Source organism: Anabrus simplex, chromosome 6 (assembly GCF_040414725.1).
Source record: "Anabrus simplex isolate iqAnaSimp1 chromosome 6, ASM4041472v1, whole genome shotgun sequence".
Taxonomy (NCBI): Eukaryota; Metazoa; Arthropoda; class Insecta; order Orthoptera; family Tettigoniidae; genus Anabrus; species Anabrus simplex.
Genome location: NC_090270.1, coordinates 275,288,609 through 275,309,390, shown reverse-complemented (window position 1 = coordinate 275,309,390; position 20,782 = coordinate 275,288,609). Strand labels below are relative to the sequence as shown.

At 39.0% G+C, this 20,782-nt stretch overlaps 1 protein-coding gene across 3 annotated transcripts in view; it reads left to right on the top strand.

The window, feature by feature from the left end:
- The window catches only part of LOC136876446 (BAG domain-containing protein Samui), a 30,361-nt gene extending 10,243 nt beyond the window's left edge, over window positions 1-20,118 (top strand). Inside the window, exons 1-2 of one of the 3 annotated variants that reach the window (XM_067150425.2) lie at window positions 1,299-1,512; window positions 17,662-20,118. In XM_067150425.2, coding sequence (XP_067006526.2) covers window positions 1,453-1,512; window positions 17,662-19,569 — 1,968 coding nt within the window. In that variant the 5' untranslated portion in view covers window positions 1,299-1,452 and the 3' untranslated portion in view covers window positions 19,570-20,118. Of the gene's footprint in view, window positions 1-1,298; window positions 1,513-1,562; window positions 1,802-17,661 lie in introns of those variants that run through there. The other 2 variants (XM_067150426.2, XM_067150424.2) reach the window with 2 other exon arrangements.
- Window positions 20,119-20,782: the final 664 nt, after the last annotated feature.

The window sequence follows — 20,782 nt, the reverse complement described above, 5'->3', positions numbered from 1 at the left end:
CGTTCCACTAAATTTTTCTTACACTGCTTTATCTCCCAAGTTAAAAAAAAAATGGGAAAATAAGTTCAGCGCCTTTGTGTGGCAATGTCAGTCAGCTAGACTTGGCTTAAATATATGTGCTTTCATAATAATTTGATTCATACAGTGAGTATTAGTCGCAGATTCCATATATATATTTGTGGTTTTGGTGCACATAGCTGTAAGGAGTCTTAGTTGATAAAATCAGTGAAGACTGCAACTTTTGACAGTTGCATCTAGCCCTACTCTTGTTTGTTGCACAGATCTTAGTTTTTATTATTTAGTATTTAGATTAGTATTGGTAAGTTTGCGGATAGATGTACTTAAATTATCTAGATGGTAATGACTGTAATGGTATGTGGATAGCCAAGAAGTGCAGTGTACCTACAGTTGACTCTGATGTACACTACAAAGACGGTTACTATGCAGAGACTGAAGGCGGGCGTTTAGACCTCCTGTAGAAGCATTTCAATAATTTTTAACCATTGCCATTTCATCGGTTTTGGACATTCGATGTCGACATATCTTGTTCATATTAAAGCCTTTTACAGAAGTGTTGAGCGAACAGTTGTTCCTGTACCTGTTCAGTAGCGGAGATGGGTTGTGGTCAAGGTTAACATGTTACGTAAACTTGGGCTGGCCTGTGGAACTTTCTAGGACATGACGTCATGTTTCATGTATCCTTCGTAGGCAGCTACCAGACGATTTTTGCACTGTCAACTTGTACAAATTTCTGGGAGGAATTAACTGTGGGTATCTAGAATTGAACTGCCATGGGTGAATGTTTCTCTTTAGTCAGGTTCAGACATCGTCTGCGCAGTCTTCTAAGCCTACTTGCTTTAATTCCAGGAACGTTTTTGACAGTGATTCGCTCTCTGTTACGTAATAAACTTTAGTTTTGTGTCGCGCAGCTGTTGGCTTGCATTCGAGAGATAGTGGGTTCGAACCTCACTATCGGCAGCCCTGAGGATGGTTTTCCATAGTTTTCCCACTTCGCACACCAGCTATGTGCTGGGGCTAAACTTTAATGCCAGTCTCTCCATTCCCAGCCCATCGTCGCCATAAGACTTACGGTATGCGTGATGGTGCGACGTAAAGCAAAGTAAAAATAAATCCATTTGTGGAACGGAAATGTCTTGATTCGTAATCTTTATCAACATTTCTTCCGAACTTCATTCCACATGTGTCTATCTACTGATCCGTATTCATGACGTCATCGTGTAGGGATCAGCTGTTTGCGTTTCTTCAAGTCCCAACATGGCTTGTGTTGGCTGACTCAACGCTCAGTTGGTCCGTGGGTTGGCTTCTTGGAATCGCGAACGCGTATTTAAGGCATGGATTACCTTGGCGCGAACAGTCTTAGTTCGGCTCCAGTGTAATGTGGCTGGATTAGTGTTATTTTTTTCTTCTGTAAAATAACGTATTCTCTGAATAATGGAACAGTCTCCTACAGTTCTGGATAGATCTCCAGAGCCTACATACGAGTTTTATACGGTGGGTGAAGTGTTAGAACAGTGGAATACAATGTTGCTGGATTTAGTGAAGCACTTGGAACAATATTTTATATAGGAAAAGTTTTTCAGTTTTATCAAAATGTCTTTGCTGTTCGTCTCTAAATTCCAAACTCCCGTGTTATTGGAAAATCCAGTGACGTCTGAAACGAGATAGCTCGTTTTAGGTCCTGTGAGGAAGTGTGCACTTTCTTTTAACTCGAAAGTGATTCAAGAGTGTTTGTATTTCCGCGTATCTGTCTATACCGAAAATAATAGCTTTTCACGGTCTGGTAAGTCGTTTTAACCCGATTCCGGATGGAATTTCCTTTTCTTTAACGACATTCTCATTCAAAAATATATTGGTAGAACATGTTTTCATAGTGCATCTTATGTAGTCCAACGGTATGTCAAAAACTTCAAACTAGAGTGGATTTAATATTTCAGTATTCGTGCGGTGAATCCAGCATAACTTTTTGCACATATTGTATTTCAAAATTTCCTCGAATGATACCATTTTCAAAAATGCCTTCAGTGTTAAAGTGTCAGTCTTATTCCAGTTCTTGTCTTCAAACTCGGGTGGGGGCACATTAACAATTTTCTTGAATATAAAAACCAATATAACTTCAACAACATTAAATTGTTTACAGAAATTTCCGGTTATAACAGATGCTAGATGACTGTCAGTAAGTTCAGTTTATGAAATAATCTGGTGGCGGGTGAGCCGGTATCAACCTCAGGAGAGACTGTTTTGCCGTTCAAAAAGACTTCCCCAGTCTTGGCTGGAATGTGAATCTGAAATCTTCTGCCCACAAAAGCCACAAAACTGTTCAAAAGCAAAACCGTACAAACCCGCCCCTGACCAATATTTAAGTGGACCTGGCTGTTTTGCTGGGGTTCAGTATTGTTTGCGATGGGTATGTTGACCCAGAACTTATATTTTATAGTGATGAAGCATGGCTACATTTAAGGCGCTCTGTAAATAGTCTAAACAATCTCTACTGGTGTGCAGAAAATCCCCACCAGCTGCATTTCCATCCACTTTATGATGTAAAGATAGGATTTTGGTGCGCATTAAATAGTGCGTGCAGAATTATAGTGCCTATATTTTTCAGCGAAACAATAAACGCTGATCGATACATAGACCTCGTTCTCAGACCATTCTTTCAAGGGCTGATGGAAGAAGAAAGGAGTAATGGTTACTTTATGTAAGATAATGCGACGGCACACACTGTTAATCAGTCTATGGAGGTAATACGGGAAGTTTTCGAAGATCGTGTGGTTAATTATCCCCTTAGATCTCCTGATTTAAATCCCTGAGATTATTACCTGTGGGAGATGCTGAAGGGTAAAGTGTGTATGAACAATTCTCACACAAGAGAACTACAAGAGAAAGGTTTGCAAACCTATTATGAGGTAGGCTTATCAGGTGTGTTCGACATCTGAGGTACAACATTTTTAACCTAGTGTAATGCCAGGTAGGTTTCATACTTTGTTTCGCTAGAATTCGATTTCTCTAAGTTTGTATAGCTGTGGGTAGTGAGGAGGAAAAGCGTGCATTATACCGGTTAGCGATGAAGTGTCATTGCAAGTGCTGTGGAATCGGCTAAAGATAAAAATGAAAAACCCCCTGTAGTTAAAGTAGGTCTACCTATGAATATTGAATTTTCATGACCACATTGTAATCGAAACTTACTTTCAACCTATTGGGTCGTTACCTACATTTAGTACGCGTTGAAGAGATGTTAAGTACAGAACCAAAATCCCAACCAGACACCAGTGGGATCCGAACCCACAACCTCCCGATTTATTACATAACCAATGTCGCAAAAAAATCTGAGTTTCTATTAGTTCAAGTATGTCATTTCTTCTCCTTGAAACTTCCCGTCTCATCATTTCAAAGGTAATCTATAGAACACCAAACACATCTCTTCTAGCCATTTTTAACACTATGTTGAGCAGCCTAATGAGACGAGTGCTATGTTAAATTAGTCTTTAACAGCGCATTGTCAACTAAGGTTGAAACAGCCATTCTGTTAACTATCCTGTTAAAGCAGTTTCACATGACGTTAAATCATCATGAAACCAGCCCTTAATGTATTAGACAGCTCTCTACGTCTAACATTGGCTCGAGTGGAGTGCATTCACTGAAAGACCTAGATCCTAGGCACGGCGGCTTTTCGTGCCAAAGAATATGTGAAAAGTAGCTGCATTTCAGAACATAAGATTGTAGTGTTTAAAAACTGGGACAGTATTAATTGTAGAGGGTTTACAAGAATAGGCCTGCGCCAACATATTTCAGATAATTGAAAAGTTAGTTTCCAAAAAGTACTATATTCACTATGGAAGATTTTTCAATATTAAGGAAAATCTCTCTTATAATTAAATTTGTCATAATTTTTTGATCACATTTTATCCATGTAGGTAAAAGATTTAAATTTCGTGGAAGTGCATTTCACTTTATAATGTATACGCTATTAGCTGTTTTGAATGCTGCTTCAGATGGATTTAGTACATTTTGGCCCTTATAATGAAGTACCTTTCGGCATAAATTGAAATGGATATAGTACTGTACTTTTTGTAAAGGAATTTATTCACAATAGTTAACAAAGTAGATTGGGTGTCCCAGGTATTTTCATTGTGACATGTACATAGGCTAGTATGTTGCCATATTGCGCCCTAACAGGAATTGGGGATATAGGTGATCATGAAATCTCGGGTCGATACAGGGTCGGTATGCAACAAAGAGTGCATAGGATGACTAGACTCGCAGAGACCGTTACAGTTAAATGGGGGGGTTAAAGACTGTGTATCAAAAAAGAGAAAATTTTGAAAAAAAAACACTACTTCGCAAATCCCGCGTGATACCAAACATAACAGATATCAGCCTGTCATAATTGTGCTGGCAAATTTAGGCAAGCATTCATGAAAATAAAACTAAAACTAAGAGGATTGAAACAGAATGACAGCTCTCACATCGTTGGCAAGTTACACTACTGGGCCCTGTTTCATAAAACTAACTAATATTAGAACTCGTAAAAATAATTATTAGTTAACCAAATTCTGTTTCGTCAAGATTTACACATGACTAATAAAATATCTTCACTAATAATATTAGTTCATTAGTCGCCTGATACAAATAGAGGTTAGAATCGGTCTGTTACATATGTTCTTGGTTTGGGTTTGTTCCTAGCGGTAGGCTAATGCTTGACTACAACAAACTATTAATCCACATGTTCAAAAGGCTCACTTGATATTTTCGTTGTTGTGACTTTAATACATATGAAAATGGATAAAAGAAGTGAAAATAATGTGAGAAGAAAATTTCTTTGCAGAAAGTGATGGAGTTAAAGCGTCAACTATTCACAGCCTTTTGCACACTCTCTCTCTCTCCTTGTTCCTTTTACTTTTTTTATTTCATGTGCTCTTAAAAATCTGAAATGGACTACCCCTGTTGGTGGGGGCAGTAGAATAACAGCCACGGTATCCCCTGCCTGTCGTAAGAGGCTCTCAACTTGGGAGCGTGTGTTGGCGAACATGGGACAGTGATAGGAGTCCTGCCATTGCTTCAACTCCCTTCTGTCAGGCTAATTTTTGTCTGCCCTTCTGACCTCCCTTGTTCAACGCTTGTTTTTTTCGGACCCTGGCAGTATTAGGTTGCGAGGCCGAGAGAGTCTTTCATTTTCACGCTCTGTGGCCCTTCTTTCTTTAGCTGATACGTTCATTTTTCAAAATGTTGGATCCTTTCCATTTTTCTATCTGATTAGTGTTATTATAGATGATGGTTCCCTAGTTGTAGCCTACTTCCTCTTAAAACAATTATCACCAGTATCATATTGGTTTACTGGTGATATAAGCTAAGATTTTAAGATACTTGGAGTGTCCGAGCAGAACTGCACTAGAGAAACACAATGATACTGTATATCACTACCAACCGGTGGAGTGCAATGCGAAGCTGCTATTTTAAGGTTATGCTTCATTCCTTGCAGTGGAACGTTCTATTACCTACCAATCCTATCGAGCAAATACTCAAAAGTTATGTAATCTAACCTAAATCTCCCATTGTACAGGTATTCATATGTTTGTTACATGTCAGTACTGGCTGTTTTTGACGTAACAGTTATGGAACGGCGAATACCTACATTCGTTTATCACTATTTGAATCGGTCTACCATTTCAGTGATCTTCATGATTTTATACCAAAATATTAAAATACTGCTCACTTTTGGTTTCACTAATAATATGACTCACGAGTGGAAATACACTCGTGGAAATAACCCTAATAATATGAGTAACTTTTATTAGTCATGTTGTCTATGAAACAATTTACTAATATTATTAGGAACATTTAATAAAATTGACTCATAAACTATTAACTAATAATATTATGAAACATAATACTAATAATATTAGTGAAAGTTGTTTTATGAAACAGGGCCCTGGTAAATCAAAATTGTGCTGTGGCATAAACATTAGTGATTAAGAATTTACTTTGCCTTTTTATATTTCAACTGAACAGCAGCATATATAAGCTTTACATTAAACTGTGGCTTCACTTCATCTTCTATTATATTTCAGTTATTAAGTTCTTCAATTTAACACTGTCTCTTAAATATCCTTCATTGTTGATTTAAATATCTTCAAACCCTGCATTTTATTACTCCATAGCCACCCTATGAAAATTAGTTCAAATGTGCTTAAATTAGATATCGCACTCATCCAGGTAATTCATAAATATTTAAATGTTGATTAACAAGTCCAAAATTAACTTGCATTAATTCACATGTACTGTCACCAAAGTACACCCATTGAGAATTTTAAAAGAAATTATGAATCTAAACTTCACTCGTAAAGGTTGAAATATGGTTCGGTTATCGCTTAAACTGTCCGTCTCAAATGGTTCATGCTGGCCTTTGGCCACAGGGGTCCTGGGTTTGATACCCAGTAGGGCCAAGAACTTTAAACCATCATTGGTTAATTTCGCTGGCACGAGGGCTGGGTGTATGTCGTCGTGTCATCACGATGCGCAGGTCGCCTACAGGAGTCAAATCAAAAGACCTTTACGTGGCAAGCTGAACGTCCTTGGACACTCCTGGCACTGAAAGCTATACGCCATTTCATTTTTTCGTTCATCGCTTGAACTCTAAAATATAAATTTGATCAACCTCTCCATTTGAATCCAAAATACTAATACAAAAAAAAAAACCATAACCATCCTTGTCATGTAATCAAATGTTATGCTAGCATTGCGGCAATTTATTAAGATCTGATTTCACTTGAGGGAAAACAATAAGTAGGATAATGTGGTCATGGCGGTCTCCAGGATTCGTACCTCATTGCTGTTCCTTTTTGGAAGTCCTTTGACATACATTAATCTTCAGCTCCCCTCCATGATACAAGCTTCCATCTTGGGATTGAAAAGGGTTGCTGGTTGGTTGTTCATTGAACTCCTATACGTGCCGAATCCAGGTGACAAGGGATGTGGAAGTCATTGTGAAATCTTGTAGGTCATATGATGCCTTATCCCTGATGAACTTGTGCCATGATGAAATGAACTTGCAGAATTGCACTTCACTTTCACAAAACAATCACCTCAGACTTGTTTATCGACAAATTTGCTGGATACTTACACTAATTTTGTTACTTTTCTGCATTTGGCAGTCCATTCCAAAGTAACCCATGTTAATTTTCCAATATGTCCTGTCCGAATGTGCGTGAGCTTTCGTCATACTGTTCAATTTAACAAATGCTTCACATTTATAGAGTGCTTGCATGCTTGCATTAGTGTAGTAAATGTTCAAAACCCAAGTGCCCAATTCGACATGGTAGAAACTACTATCTCAAACAAAGTATAAAGTTCATGAACCTAAGTTTAAATTAATCTAACTTCATTATGACGACCTTCTTGAGGTTTTAAACAACTGACAACATATACACTTCGCAGTTGTAAAGACGGTGTTCCGTAATGTGAAGAGAACTAAATTATTCTTCTGCATCAGTTTTATTCCCTCCATGTTGTCCAAAGAACACATCGTGAAGATGGCACATATGTGCCCGGGAAACATTGGGGTGGATTCATGTTGCCATTCCGGGTACAGTATCTATTTGATAAGTTTATCAGTTTATAAATGGCAATTTAAAGCAAGACATTTAGAAGGGATCTTTGTTCAACATAGGCAGTGTTCTCTTCTTCACAATCACTCCCTCCTTCATCTGCAACACTTAAGCAGCCGTTGTATACCCTGAGTCAACTTAAGTCCTAAGCGGTCCCTTTGATGTTATTCAAGTTATATGAAAGCCGCGTACATTACCCGCCAGGTTCAGGAGAAGAACAGAGATGGGGAAGGGTAAAGAGAAGTGTTCACACGCGGAAGGATATTTTCCTCAGTTTTTGTTGCCTACCTGTATAACATCAAAGGGACTGCTTAGAAACTAGAGTTGATGCAGACTATAGAAGACCTATTAATTTTTCCTGAATGATTTGCTAACATCATAAATCTTGGCATCTTTACTTACCTCGGAGGTAGAACAATGTTCATAACGCTACTGAGTTTAGAATGCTGTGCTGGATTCCAGTGCCATCTCCATAGAACTGTTGAACAGTAACAAAATTACATTGTTTGTGATTGAAACTGATTACTTTGGCATCAGAAATGCTAAAACCCTAGTCTTTTTTTTTTTTTTTTTTTTCAGGAAAGGTTTTTGAAGACTCCCATGTGTGCACAACCGCTTCTCTTTGAGTAAAGTGTACCTACAGATGATAAAATTTCTTCATACTCTTTCAGATGAAGTACTTGGTTTTTCTGCCTCGGTTACCTTTGTTCTAAACCGAAGGCTCTGTCGGCTAGAAAGTACGAGCATCCTCTCACAGGAAATATCCACTTGGAGTCTATACAGACTTTTGCACAGAATTTAATGAACATAAACAACATTGCATAGTTCTTGTTCTGTCCAGTGCAGCTGTCACGAAATAGGCGTATGGAACTTGGTTTTGCTAAAAGGTGCTTCAAAGCGTTCTGCCAACACACGATTGAGGAAATGCCACATGCGAGAAATACCATAATCTAATTTGATCCTCGCCCATATTCCAGACTCCAGCCAGCGGTAGAAATGCACTTCTTCCTTATTCAGTATTCCATTCGCATCGTATGTTAGGCTACAACAGCAAATGTGTAATACCACATTTGACAAAAATAAGAATCTCTAATTTGTTTCAGGAAGTGGTTGGTTTTTCATTAAGCCAAATATGATAGTTACTCCCAGCTGGCTGGAGGTTTAGCTCGTTAAAGAAAGTGCTATCCATTCTTTGGTGAATGGAGTATTTCACAATACATTCTCTTTTCTCCTCCTGGCTGTTTGCTAGTCTTCTCAGTTTTTAACCTTACACATTCATTACAAATATCAGTCCTTTTTAGAACTAAATCCTAGATTGAACCGATGAGTTAAAACATGTCGGTACCTACCATACTTAACAATCGCTGTCATTGAATTTTCATTGTAAAGTTCTCACATTTTTAATGCGTAGGTGGAAAGGTAAACAGAACCTTCTGGAGCATTGTTTCTACAATAATGTTTCTCTTTACATTTAAACTGTTTTATATGTTCTACAATACTGTTTTTTCTTTAAATTTTGGTCTGGCTCAGCCTAGATTCTCCTTCCCCCCCCCCTTTTTTCCCCCCTCGTATGTCGTCTAGTTTAATCTGCTGAGCTGCTAGTTCAATCTTCCTGCCGTTCACTGAAAAAATGCTCTTATAGGAAGTTTTACATGCATGAATAGGACCACATATTCCTTGAACAATGAATGTTATATTGAACAGTGTGTTTTAATTCTGAGCTGCGTCATTATTTACCCGTTGTCTCTTAACTGTATTGACAGAAACGCGTCGCTGAATACATTTAATTGTATAGAGAGCAGTAGTCAATTTGCAGTACTTCTCATGAAAGGTGTCTTGTGCATTTCATCATAGGTCAGTGTACCTGTTTTACAAAAGGAATTGTCTAAGTAATGACATGCTATACTACAGCTTTTATTTTTGGCTTTCCACTTTGTCTTGTTACGAATATTGTTTTTCCACTGAGCAGGAACACATACCCAACCCCCACCCCTCTTTCTTTTAGAACGTCCTGGTGGTGTCTTGACTGCTGAGGTCCCAGTTATCACTAAATTCACTGTCCACCTGATATCAGTTTAAGAGTACTACCTACAGACTCCTGAAACTTGATAGCATGCATAACATCAGTAAAATTTGCATTTTACGTAAAATGAAGACAAAATCATTAAAAATAAGCATCACTGACTGCTGCAACTGCACTATTACAGCTAGCGATGAACAAAACAAGTGCAGGAAAATATTATATACAGTGTTGCCAAATTAATCTATAGGGTATATATTTTCCCTCAACCTGAGCTCTGTCTGATCCTGTACAACTACAGTGGCTCAAAAAAGTATTGGTCTGTCGAGATATGCTACATATGAGGATGAGGAATCTAAGGGAATGATGATAAAAATTGACATACTAGAATCCCTGATTATTTATCATCTTGTGTAACATTTACATTGTAAGAAAAACATAATTCTTCCATATTCATATAACTAAAAAGCCATAACTTAAAACAACCATTTTCACTTGCCACCAAAAAAGTATTGGTCTGAATTAACATAACCCAATTTCTTGATCCTTCTTGCGCGTTTCAGCACTTGGTAGGTCCTCCTTCCCTCTTTATAATCTCAGCTAACCTATTTGGCATCGCTCGTATCAAAGTTTCCGTAGTTTTCGTTGGTATGTTATTCCATTCAGTAAGGCTTCTTTCGGGTCAGGTTTGTTTGATATTGCATGCTTTCTCACGTTTTGCTCCAAATAGTGCCACAAATTCTCGATGGAGTTGGTGTCAGGAGATTGTGGTGGAGTTTCCATCCAACGCGGTGTATTATATAACACCCATAGCTTCGTATTCAGGGCTGTGTGTTTGGGGTCGTTATCTTGCGTAAACGTATACTTTGCTGAGAGTCCCAGTTTTTTGTTAACTTGATGGAAGATATGTCTTGAGGATGTTGCTGTATGCTTTGTGTCCATAGCCCCTTCAATAAAGGCTAATTCACCTACACCATTCGCACTCGTGCAACCCCCACACCATCAGGGAACCACCTTCATGTTTCATATTAGCTGTCAGGTTCTTCTCTTCAAGTTCAGAATTCGTCTTCCTCCACAGTCACTGGTCTGTCTGATCTGAAGAGGGCCCTCGAGGGTAAACTTACTCTCATCAGTGAAAACGACTGTCTTCCAATCCTCATAGATGTCATTAATGTGCTCTTTAGCGTAGGCAATTCTCTAATTTGTTAGCCTTACTGGTGTACGGTTTTCTACGGGCTGTTCTGCCTGCATATCCTCTTTCGCGTAGCACGTTTCTAATGGTTTCAGATGACACTTGCACTCCATCTTGTTGTAACGCAGCTACTATCTTCGGCGCACTTAGCTGAGGATTTTGGGCCACATTACGCACAATCTGCCGTTTGTCTTATACTGATAACTATGAGGGACGGACACTTCGTTGTCTATTTTCTATTGTCTTTGGTCTTTTGTACCTGTACACAATATTTTTAACAGTTATAACAGCTCTTCCAATAATTTCACTTTTGTCCTTGAAAGATTTACCTTCCTGAAATAGTCGCACTGCAATCCTCCTTTCTTCCATGGTTGTTTCTTTCATTCTTCCTTCCCATTGCTATCTGAACACAGAAACAGTGCTCAATATTACCTTCCGACGTGTCAGCACGGACACAATGGGCCAGATGCGGCAGACAGCACGATGTCGCGATGATATCGTGTATTAGACCAATACTTGTTTGGCGTGTAATGACGCACGCCGTTGTATTACTGGTCCGTTTGCAAACAGCGTGAATCTTCTTGGCTCTATATTCAACCTACTGATGTACTTGACTATCGCACATATCTGCATGTGTATAATTAGATTATATGCACCATTATTTGTACCATACAGTTCCGTTCATACCACGGCTATGGGCAGACCAATACTTTTTTGAGCCACTGTATGTATTTATTAAAAATGCCTGAAAAGTTAATACCTGAGAAGAGCTGATATACTTGGACATAAAACCCATGTCAGCATTATGAATTCAAATGGGATAAAGCACTTTTTGTCACAAAACTGGATATGGTATTCTTAGGAACAATCGGTTATTTGGATATAGTACATATTGGAACAAAATTGAATTTTATGCTATTAATTGAATTGAATTTATTGATCATGATTTACATGCCACTGAGACTGAAAAGCCCCTTTATGCAGCGTCTTCTTATAATACAATGCAGATTTATGAAAACAGTAACGACAATTTTGGTGGGTTATAGAACTTTCTGGTCCAAACAAACATCAAAATCTGAATCAGTTAACTGCTTATTACATGAAGGAAAACACAATAATAATGTCTAAATAATTTTCTTCTGCTAACTGTTGAAAATTAAATCGGTGAGTTGTACTATGGGGACCTGATATAACATGACTTGCACGAAAAATGCATCTTAAGTGTCGGCACATAACATTTTTTGAGGCTTAGGAGAAAGTTCTAAATCTTCCTCTGTACCTTATGTTCATTGTACTTTTGCAACAATATAGTGGAATCCATTGCACTTGCTACTTTTGTAGCACAGTGGTGAAATTCTTGCTTATATTTAACCCTTACCCCTCGAATTCAAGTTTTGTGTTGTCTCTACTGCTCGTATTTTAAATGTAAATTTCTCTTATATGACCTGTATTCATCTTGATTTTGAAGATAGTACTTGCTTTTTAGATGATGTATTTAGGCTATACACCTTTACAGCAAGGTATACTGGAGCAAATAAGAGATTATTTTGCATATTCTTGTTATTGCATATCGATCGGTTCTGTTAATTTCACTGAATAAATCATCTGTTACAAAAGAGCAATGGAATTGATACTCTAATTCAGTCTGATTTCATACCTCGTGGTAAATGGTAGGCTGAAAAAGCTGTAAACCCAGCAGTCGGCACGAGGCATGTTGGGTTGCAGTACACAAGACAACCATCGCCAGTTCACATGTAGGCATCGTCAAATACTATTAGATATATTCGTTAGGGTACAAGGAAGAAGTGGAGTGGGAAAATACTGTGTTTACTATCGCTCAAGCTTTTGTGTGCCTGAGTGGACAGCTGATGGCTACACTGCTATTTACATAGATACTGTTTGACAGTCAAGATCTGGATTCTACGAAGTTCCACGCTGAACGATAAGATGGCAGCACAGTATAGCCTTGTGTATTTCATTGGCTAAAAGAAGGCAGACGAGCAGTGGACGATACAATGTCATATAGTTTCACCCGACATACGACTGGAATGGGAATATCGTAATGTCGGGCCTCGTCTAACAGATGAGGGGTAACGGTTAGAACTGAAAGCTTTAGTTACAGTTTTGAAACAAAATTCAAATGTTTTATGAGCAACTAGTGTTGCAAACTCTGAATTAAACTTGCTGGATACACAGCTTTTCAATTTGTAATAAAGAGATACTGGCAATCAGAAGTTGCCTGCCGATACTGTATGGTATGTGTTTTACCCTGTATCGCAGGTATTGATGGTATAAATTGAATCTTACCTTGACATGACTTGTACCTTTTTGTATTGCCCACGTGAAAGTCCAGTATGCGCCAAAATACACAGTACTGGAAATTGTTAGTCTTATTGTCATTACCCTACTTATTGAGATGATAGTGTAAATGTTCAAAATGTGCTCCATTGTGCTGTAGGCGGTATTCGTAACGATAGCGCAGATTTTCCAACATATTCTGGAACATAGGTTGCTGCAGAATCCTGAAGAACAAGACTGTCTTCTGGCGTAATGCAGGCACAGTTTTGAGTGGATCTGGACAATTGAAAATTTGCTCCTTCGACATTCCCCGCACGTTAGCATCAGGTGGTGTGAAATCGGGATTTTTGGTAGAGGTACTCAGCCTATGTTTCGGCATAGAGATCAATGCCGAGCCTTTTAGATAGTGCTCACCATGGGGGAGTTTGGCTGCTTCCTGTACTAGCCTAAAGCTATTCGCAGCTATACATGGGAAGGTAGGAGCTCCAGATCCATAAGAATATACGTCCAACATTTTCACAATCTGTTGGGATTAGAGGTGTAAAACTTCCTTACCTAATACGAGATTCATCTTCGTATTCGAGACACAAGATGAGTCTTGGACTTGATTTTGTAACGCCCATTGTGTCTTGGAAACTATTTAATGCAAGAACTGGAAGTAGATTAGTTAATTTTTTAAAGCCATTAATCTCCATGGATACCTTAAACATTTTTTTAAATTGTTTCCTTTATACACAACTATATAGAACTTCCTTTCCATTGCAATAATATATTTGTTCAACTCACATTTACTAAGACAGTTTCTTTGCATATATGCTCAATTCTACATCTCATCAAGATTATGAATGATTTTAAAGTGCATTTACGCTTTGCAGTGGTAAGAATATCGTAAGGCTACTTCTCTACCAAAACACTAGGTATATATATATATGCCCATTTCCACATCTCATCAAGACTGTGAATTTGGAATTGTATCCAAGTTCTTGAATACAATGAATATTTTAAGACTTCTCGTATATTCCTACAGCTAAGTGAACTAATTTCTTACAACAAATGTGTTTTCAGGAAATTTTATAAACATTTTTTTTATGTCAAACTTATGTTTTTAAGACCCTCCTTAAAACAGCTGTGTTTCAGATACTTTATTCTACACATATGGCTGAAGATGACCTTTAAATAGGTTGAAACTAGTCAGTGTTTATTAAATTAACACTGTTTAATTTGTATTGAAAAGGTGGAATAACGCGCTTATTTTATTTAGTTGCAACCTTGCCGTTGATTTTGGTAATGTTGGGTAGGCTGGTCTTGACAGCAGCAAATGACTAATTACTCATCAGATAATACCATGTGTTTGGAATGGAAACTAGCCATAGATGAGATCTTTCTTCTTGGATGCTTCATACCTTCACTTTATAAGAGTTAAAGTGCTCTGTTACCGATATATTCTTCCAGGCACTTAGAATTTTTAGCTGACATTAATTTAAAATTGCAAAGACTATCCAATAATTCAGTGATATGGTTAATTTAGAGAGATGAGCTTTACAGGGTGTCTTCTCAATCCAAATACTGTCATTAGTTTTCCTCACTGCTACAGATTGAAGTTGCCCTGATCCTTAAAATGGTTACTGTTCTGCAAAATACACTAAGCGGCACAAAAAATGCAACACTTCAATTTCTTTCAAAATTAAAATTGATTTAAAATTTGACCCTTTTTACACTAATCTACTATCTTATAATAGAATATTATGATACGTGTCTAACAATGAAAAGCAGACAGATATAAACAAATTGAATAAATGAAGCTGGAGATACACATTTCAAGGAAATATTAAGCTCATAAAAGTAATGCACTTCTGTTTTGATGTTGCACACTTCACAGACCTCTATCTCGGACCTTATCGCATCTTCAAAAGTGTGTATTGCCACCTCTTGCACCTACCCACACCATTACAGAACCACCTTGAAAAAGCGTCCTGAATGAGAATGTTCAAGGGGAATACCTTTGCCATGGCTTTCTCCAGACTCTCTTCAATCGGGTTATCAGAGGCCAAATCGCGACTCATCGGTGAACGCCACTTGATCCATTGTTATACTCTCCAGTCGAGATTTTCCCTTGTGAAATGTAGTTGAGCTGTGCGATGCTCTGGTGAGTTCTGGACCTGTAGCATGTCTTTTGGACTTAAGATTGGCTTCTTCCAATCTTTCTCTCGCTAACATTGGCCCCTCGAACTTGGAGTCTATTTCGTGCTTCAACAGCGGTAGTGTGATGGTTGCGGAGAACTTGGAAGTTTTAAGAAGTGGTAATCTCTCCGATGTTGCTCTTCTCAGGCCTGATCCTGGTCTCCTTGCAAAGCCTCAAGTTTCCCTGTACCTTTGTACGGTTCTGGAAATCCTGGAAGGTATAGTCCTAAACACTTCTGCAACGTAACGTATGTTGCACGACTGTCTTCTACCAAAGCAACAGCTTTTGCAGCTTGTTCAGGGCTTAACGGCATGTTTTCTCCAGAAAGCTGATTAAGACAATCGCAGAGAGATCCTACATTCAGTGTGAGCATGTTGCCACTGCACAGAACTAATATAGGCTACAGTGACTGATAGTCCCACTGTCAACTGTTCTTGTATTTAAGCAAATTCAGTTCTGTACTTTAAAATGGTTAATTACCAAATTTATGAACTTCCCCCGACTTGCCAAAAGCCTTAACAGCCCCGAAAGGCCATGGCCTACCAAGCAACCACTTCTCAGCCTGAAGGCCTGCAGATTATGCGGTATTTTGTAGTCGGCACAACAAATCTTCACGCTCGTTACTGGCTTTCCAGATCGGGGCTGCCGTATTCGCCAGATGGCTCCTCAATTGCATAGTCTGAATGGACATTGAACCATCCTTCAGATCCAGGTAAAAATCCCTGACTTGGCCAGAAATTGAACCTGAGGCCTCTAGGCAAGAGGGGCATGCTACTCCTACGCCGCAGGGTCAGCTTGAACAGAAATTCTGCTTCAAAATCCATTTGCGTTGCTAACAATGGTACTGTTTCTAAGAATAGCACAGTCGTGTCTGCTGATGTCAAAGGTAACCAAAATTTGGGCTTGGCACTGTTAAAACAGTGGAATTTTTAGCGTTTAGAAAAATCTGGTGCAAGGTAGAAAAATGAACATCAGGTTGCTTCATTTTCTACACTAGTGCAGATATGCATCTGCTACTGGCTGTCCCTGTCGAAGTGCACTCGCTGCCCTTCAGTGAACTAGTTGTACGTCTTGATCCAGTCAACACAGGGCGAGTTGGCTGTGAGCTTGCATCCGGGAGATAGGGGGTTCAAATCCCACTGTCGGCAGCCCTGAAGATGGTTTTCCGTGGTTTCCCATTTTCACACCAGGCAAATGCTGGGGCTGTACCTTAAGGCCACGGCCGCTTCCTTCCAACTCCTAGGCCATTCCTATCCCATCGTCGCCATAAGACCTGTCTGTGTTAGTGCTATGTAAAGCCCCTAGCAAAAAAAAAGATACAGTCCATGACAAGATACAGTCCATGACAAGTTCTCCCTTCCCTTTTTGTCTGGCATGCATTGCCTCGTGTAAAACTAACTTCAGGTAGGTCCACTACCTTTGTTTTTTATTTTCAGCAATATTTGTTAAAAAAACTTGTTTTCTGAATTTATGCAAAGAGCTGAATAAAAATCAAATCATTAGGTGTCTGTTGTTATTGAAAGTTGTATGCAGATTTCTTAGCTTAATACTCTCTCAGGATATCTTTTACCATCAGGAAGGAAAGACTCAAGTTGTGCTTTTTCTTTTGGTGGACTGAAATTGCCTATCGAGTATTTTATTGTATCCCAATCTGCAACTTGCAACACTCGCTGCTTGATGTCGCACACAAAGAACATTGCATTGTACTTCCACATTTCTATCTGTGTCTATAGACTATTGCCCATAGAAGTACAATTGAACCTATTTTTTGCCTAAATTTTGTGCACTAGCTTGAATTTCTGACATGTAGTTTGGCAGTCTTGCAACACTATTTGTTGGCTAATTACCTAACCACCACATATAAGGGACAGAGTGATTATTTCTTTCTACTCGTTCTAGTATAGTGATGGTGAATGCTTCATGAGGTTGGGTGGTTAAATTTAGTATTCTTGTTAAAAAATGTGTGGTTCTTTTTTTTTTTTTTTTCCCAAAGTAAGAATGTCCTTTAGCTAATTGTTAGCTGCAAATGCTAAAATTAAATCTATTGCACTTTGCGATGTAGTGTCATTCCTTGAGCCAATGGGCATTTTGTGAAATTGTAAAGTCTTGATGCTGGGCTGAGTGGCTCAGTCTAGTGGTATTTTGAAGGTGCTTAGACTCGGAAAAAAAATTTCCTCTGGGGAAAGACTTAATTTAATTTGGCGTTTCCAAAAATATGTAAAATTACTTAGTGAAATGGAAAATCAAAACTGCTTGTTATACTTTTGAATAATTTTAAACTGCTGAAGTTATTTAGTTACGTCTTTCACAAGCCATTACGGTAATGTATTCTTCTTTTCTCTTACAGAGTGGCTTTCCATTTGACGACAACATGTCTCGTGGCAGACAAGACATCAGATCTCACTTGGAAGATTTGGCCCAGCGACATCCAGAGTTTGCTGATCAGTTACGTTGTCCACCTTGGGGAGGTGAGGTTGGCCCGTCTCAAGGTACTTGGAATAGAGCAAGACAGAGCTCAAGTGGTGATGACTGTTCATCCTTCAGACATCCCAGCGAACAAGAGCAGGTAGAAGAGCCGGGTCCATTACGTGGTAGAGCCAGGCAAAATAACCTTCCACAGCATGGTCTAAGAAACACAGTTGATCTGGGACAGCAACAGCATGAGGCAGAACAGGAAAAGGGCAGCCGTGGCCAGCGGTCAATGTCCGCTCCTCCTGACAATAGAACTTCTGATCAGCCTCAGCGGTTTGTATCTCGGATAGATATCAATCCCCTGAATCCTGGTGGAAACAGCACTGGAGAAGGCAAACCTCCAGTGGCACCCAAACAGCAACAGCAGCAGCAGTCTCCTCCAAAAATGACAAATAAACCAGTTCAACAAGGAGCAAGTAATGTGAGGCACATTCCTATCTTTGTAGAAGGCAGGGATGAACCTGTCATTTCCAGAAATGTTGATTCAGCCCCGGAGAAGATCTTCTCGGAGAGAACAATACCTACCCAAGCTTCCTTCCCATCTGAGAGAGTTCCACCTCCCCAGTCACCTTTTGTAGAGAGGGTCATTCCAACACAAACAACCTTCCCTTCAGAAAGAATGGGACGACCACAATCTCCTTTCACAGAGAGAGTTATACCTACCCAAACAGTTCCTCCACAATCATTTGGTTTTAATAGGCCTTCTCACTTTACTTCTCAGCACCAATTTCAACCTCAGCATCCCTCCTCTGTGCCTCAAGGGAAGAAACAGCAACAGAATCGTGAACAACCTACTGAACAGCAACAACCTAAGGCTCCACCACAGCCTCCTAAGGCTCCGCCTCAGCCTGCCAAAGCTCCGCCTAAAGCACCTGGACCGAACAACCCCCTGTCGCTAGTGCAAGCTGTTGAGAAGGATGTGGGAGAGCTGGAGGGAAAAGTTAATGCATATAGTGGAAACTCTCGAAAAGATAAGGATTATATCTACCTGGACGAGATGCTGACCCGGAACTTGTTAAAGTTGGACAACATTGAAACTGAAGGCAAGGAAAATGTTCGTCAAGCTCGGAAATCTGTGATACGGGACATTCAGAGGTGTATTGGCATCCTGGAATCTAAAGTTCCTATCCCTGAGGAGACAATGGAAGTAACAGATGCACAGCTTGAACAGCAAGGACAGACTGAAAGTAGTCAGCCTGAGTGTGCTACACCTGCAGGGGTAGAAGAAGGTCCTGAACTTTCAACCACAGAAGTGCCTGAACAACCTGTTGCTCCTGAGAATGAGGTTATGAATGTGGAGGGAACGTCGGAAGAAACTTCGCAGTCAACTGAGCATATGAACATGGAGGAAGAGGTTTCAGAAGAAAAGCCAGCTGAAGAGACTTCACATGAGAAAAGTGGTGAAACAGAAATGGAACAGATGCAAGCACCAGTCAAAGTTGCTGAAGAACAGGAACAGGTACAACCTTCATGTGTGGAAATGACTGAAGCTGTCTCTTTGCAAGAAGAAACTTCTAATGAGCAGTCTGTTGAAGAAAGCAAACCAGTAGAATCTACAGGTGAAAGTGTGGAAGTGGTTGGGGATAGTACTTCCTCTCAACAAAACATGGAAGTGGACAGTGGTGTTACGCAACCTGAAGTGCAGAATGAGGAAAAGTTGACCTCTGTACCTAGTGCAAACTCTGAACTTGGCAGTGGAGATCAGCCTCCTAGCAAAGCAAAAAAGGGGAGTAAAAAAGCTACAGGTAAAAGTAAGAAATCTGCTCCCCAGCCCTCATCGTAATTGGTTTTGAAATAGTTTGCACAAAGTGCGTTAAGTTTTAGGCACTTCTCAAAAAAAAAAAAGTGAACTGCAGGAACCTACGCTTCAGTGTAGAGGAAGGATGGGTATGTCTGTGTGCGTGAATGAAACTGGTCATGTACTGCAAAGAAATGAGTTATTTTTGTTCTTGAAAGTATTATCTGCATATTTATTAGTGAACAAAAGGATGTATTGTATGATTGTGGTATGACATGGTGGTTTGTGGAATTATGTATTTTAGTTCTTAAAATCGTGAAGCTCGATATGTTGATGGTGAAGAGTATTAATTCTTGCCAAAGATAGAACTTGTTATTTGTTTAAATTAATATCTTCTAAGCTGTGATAAGTTATTTAATTAACAGGAAATGTTTTTTTTTTTTTTTTATCCCAGTGTTGTGTGTGTGGCTTGTATTGTTCTGAACAGTCCAACTTCAAAGAAGCAGACTATAAATGCACTTATTCTACTTAAAAGTTCGTGCAATTTTATAATGTACAAACCTGTGTAAATAAACTTATTAGGGAATTTAAACATTTTGTGCTTTTCTTTTGTCTTACTTCTCCTAAGTTATTAAGTCCAAATTTTTGTCTACGATGCCTGTTTTTCCATATGTATTACAGGTTTCAAAGATTGACAATTGATTTCATTCATGGGGAAATGTAAGAGAAACACATGGTTGTCCAGAGATTTCAGGTTTAGCTGTGAATGTTACCTCGTACAGATTTGGTTTACAAATTCAGTTTCTTTTTTCTCTCCCCCCCACCCTCCAATAAATGTAGACTTGAAAGCATCTGCAGTTGCTGACAGTTGTGCGAAGATTATGCAAAGTGTTCATAGAAGCAGCCAGGATAGATAGAATACAAAGTGTGTTTAAGTTTCCCTATAGAAAGTTTAGTGCCCTTTTCACTTGCTCTAAAATTTACTGGGCATGTTCTATATATTTCATTAATATTAATATCCTATCGGTGAATGCTTAATCTAAATTTTTTTTCCCCGTATTTTTTTATATATTTGCCCAGGTTTACATGGCAAGGCTGCTCTCAATTTGTTTGATATATTCCTGTCTTACTGACATTAGCATGTATGTCAAAAATCTAAGAAGGGAATATAGTGGGAGAAGAAACTATCCTACTTGGGCCATGTGATCAGTACTCTTGGAAAAGATGCTCAGAATGATGGATGGCAAAATGCCAATGG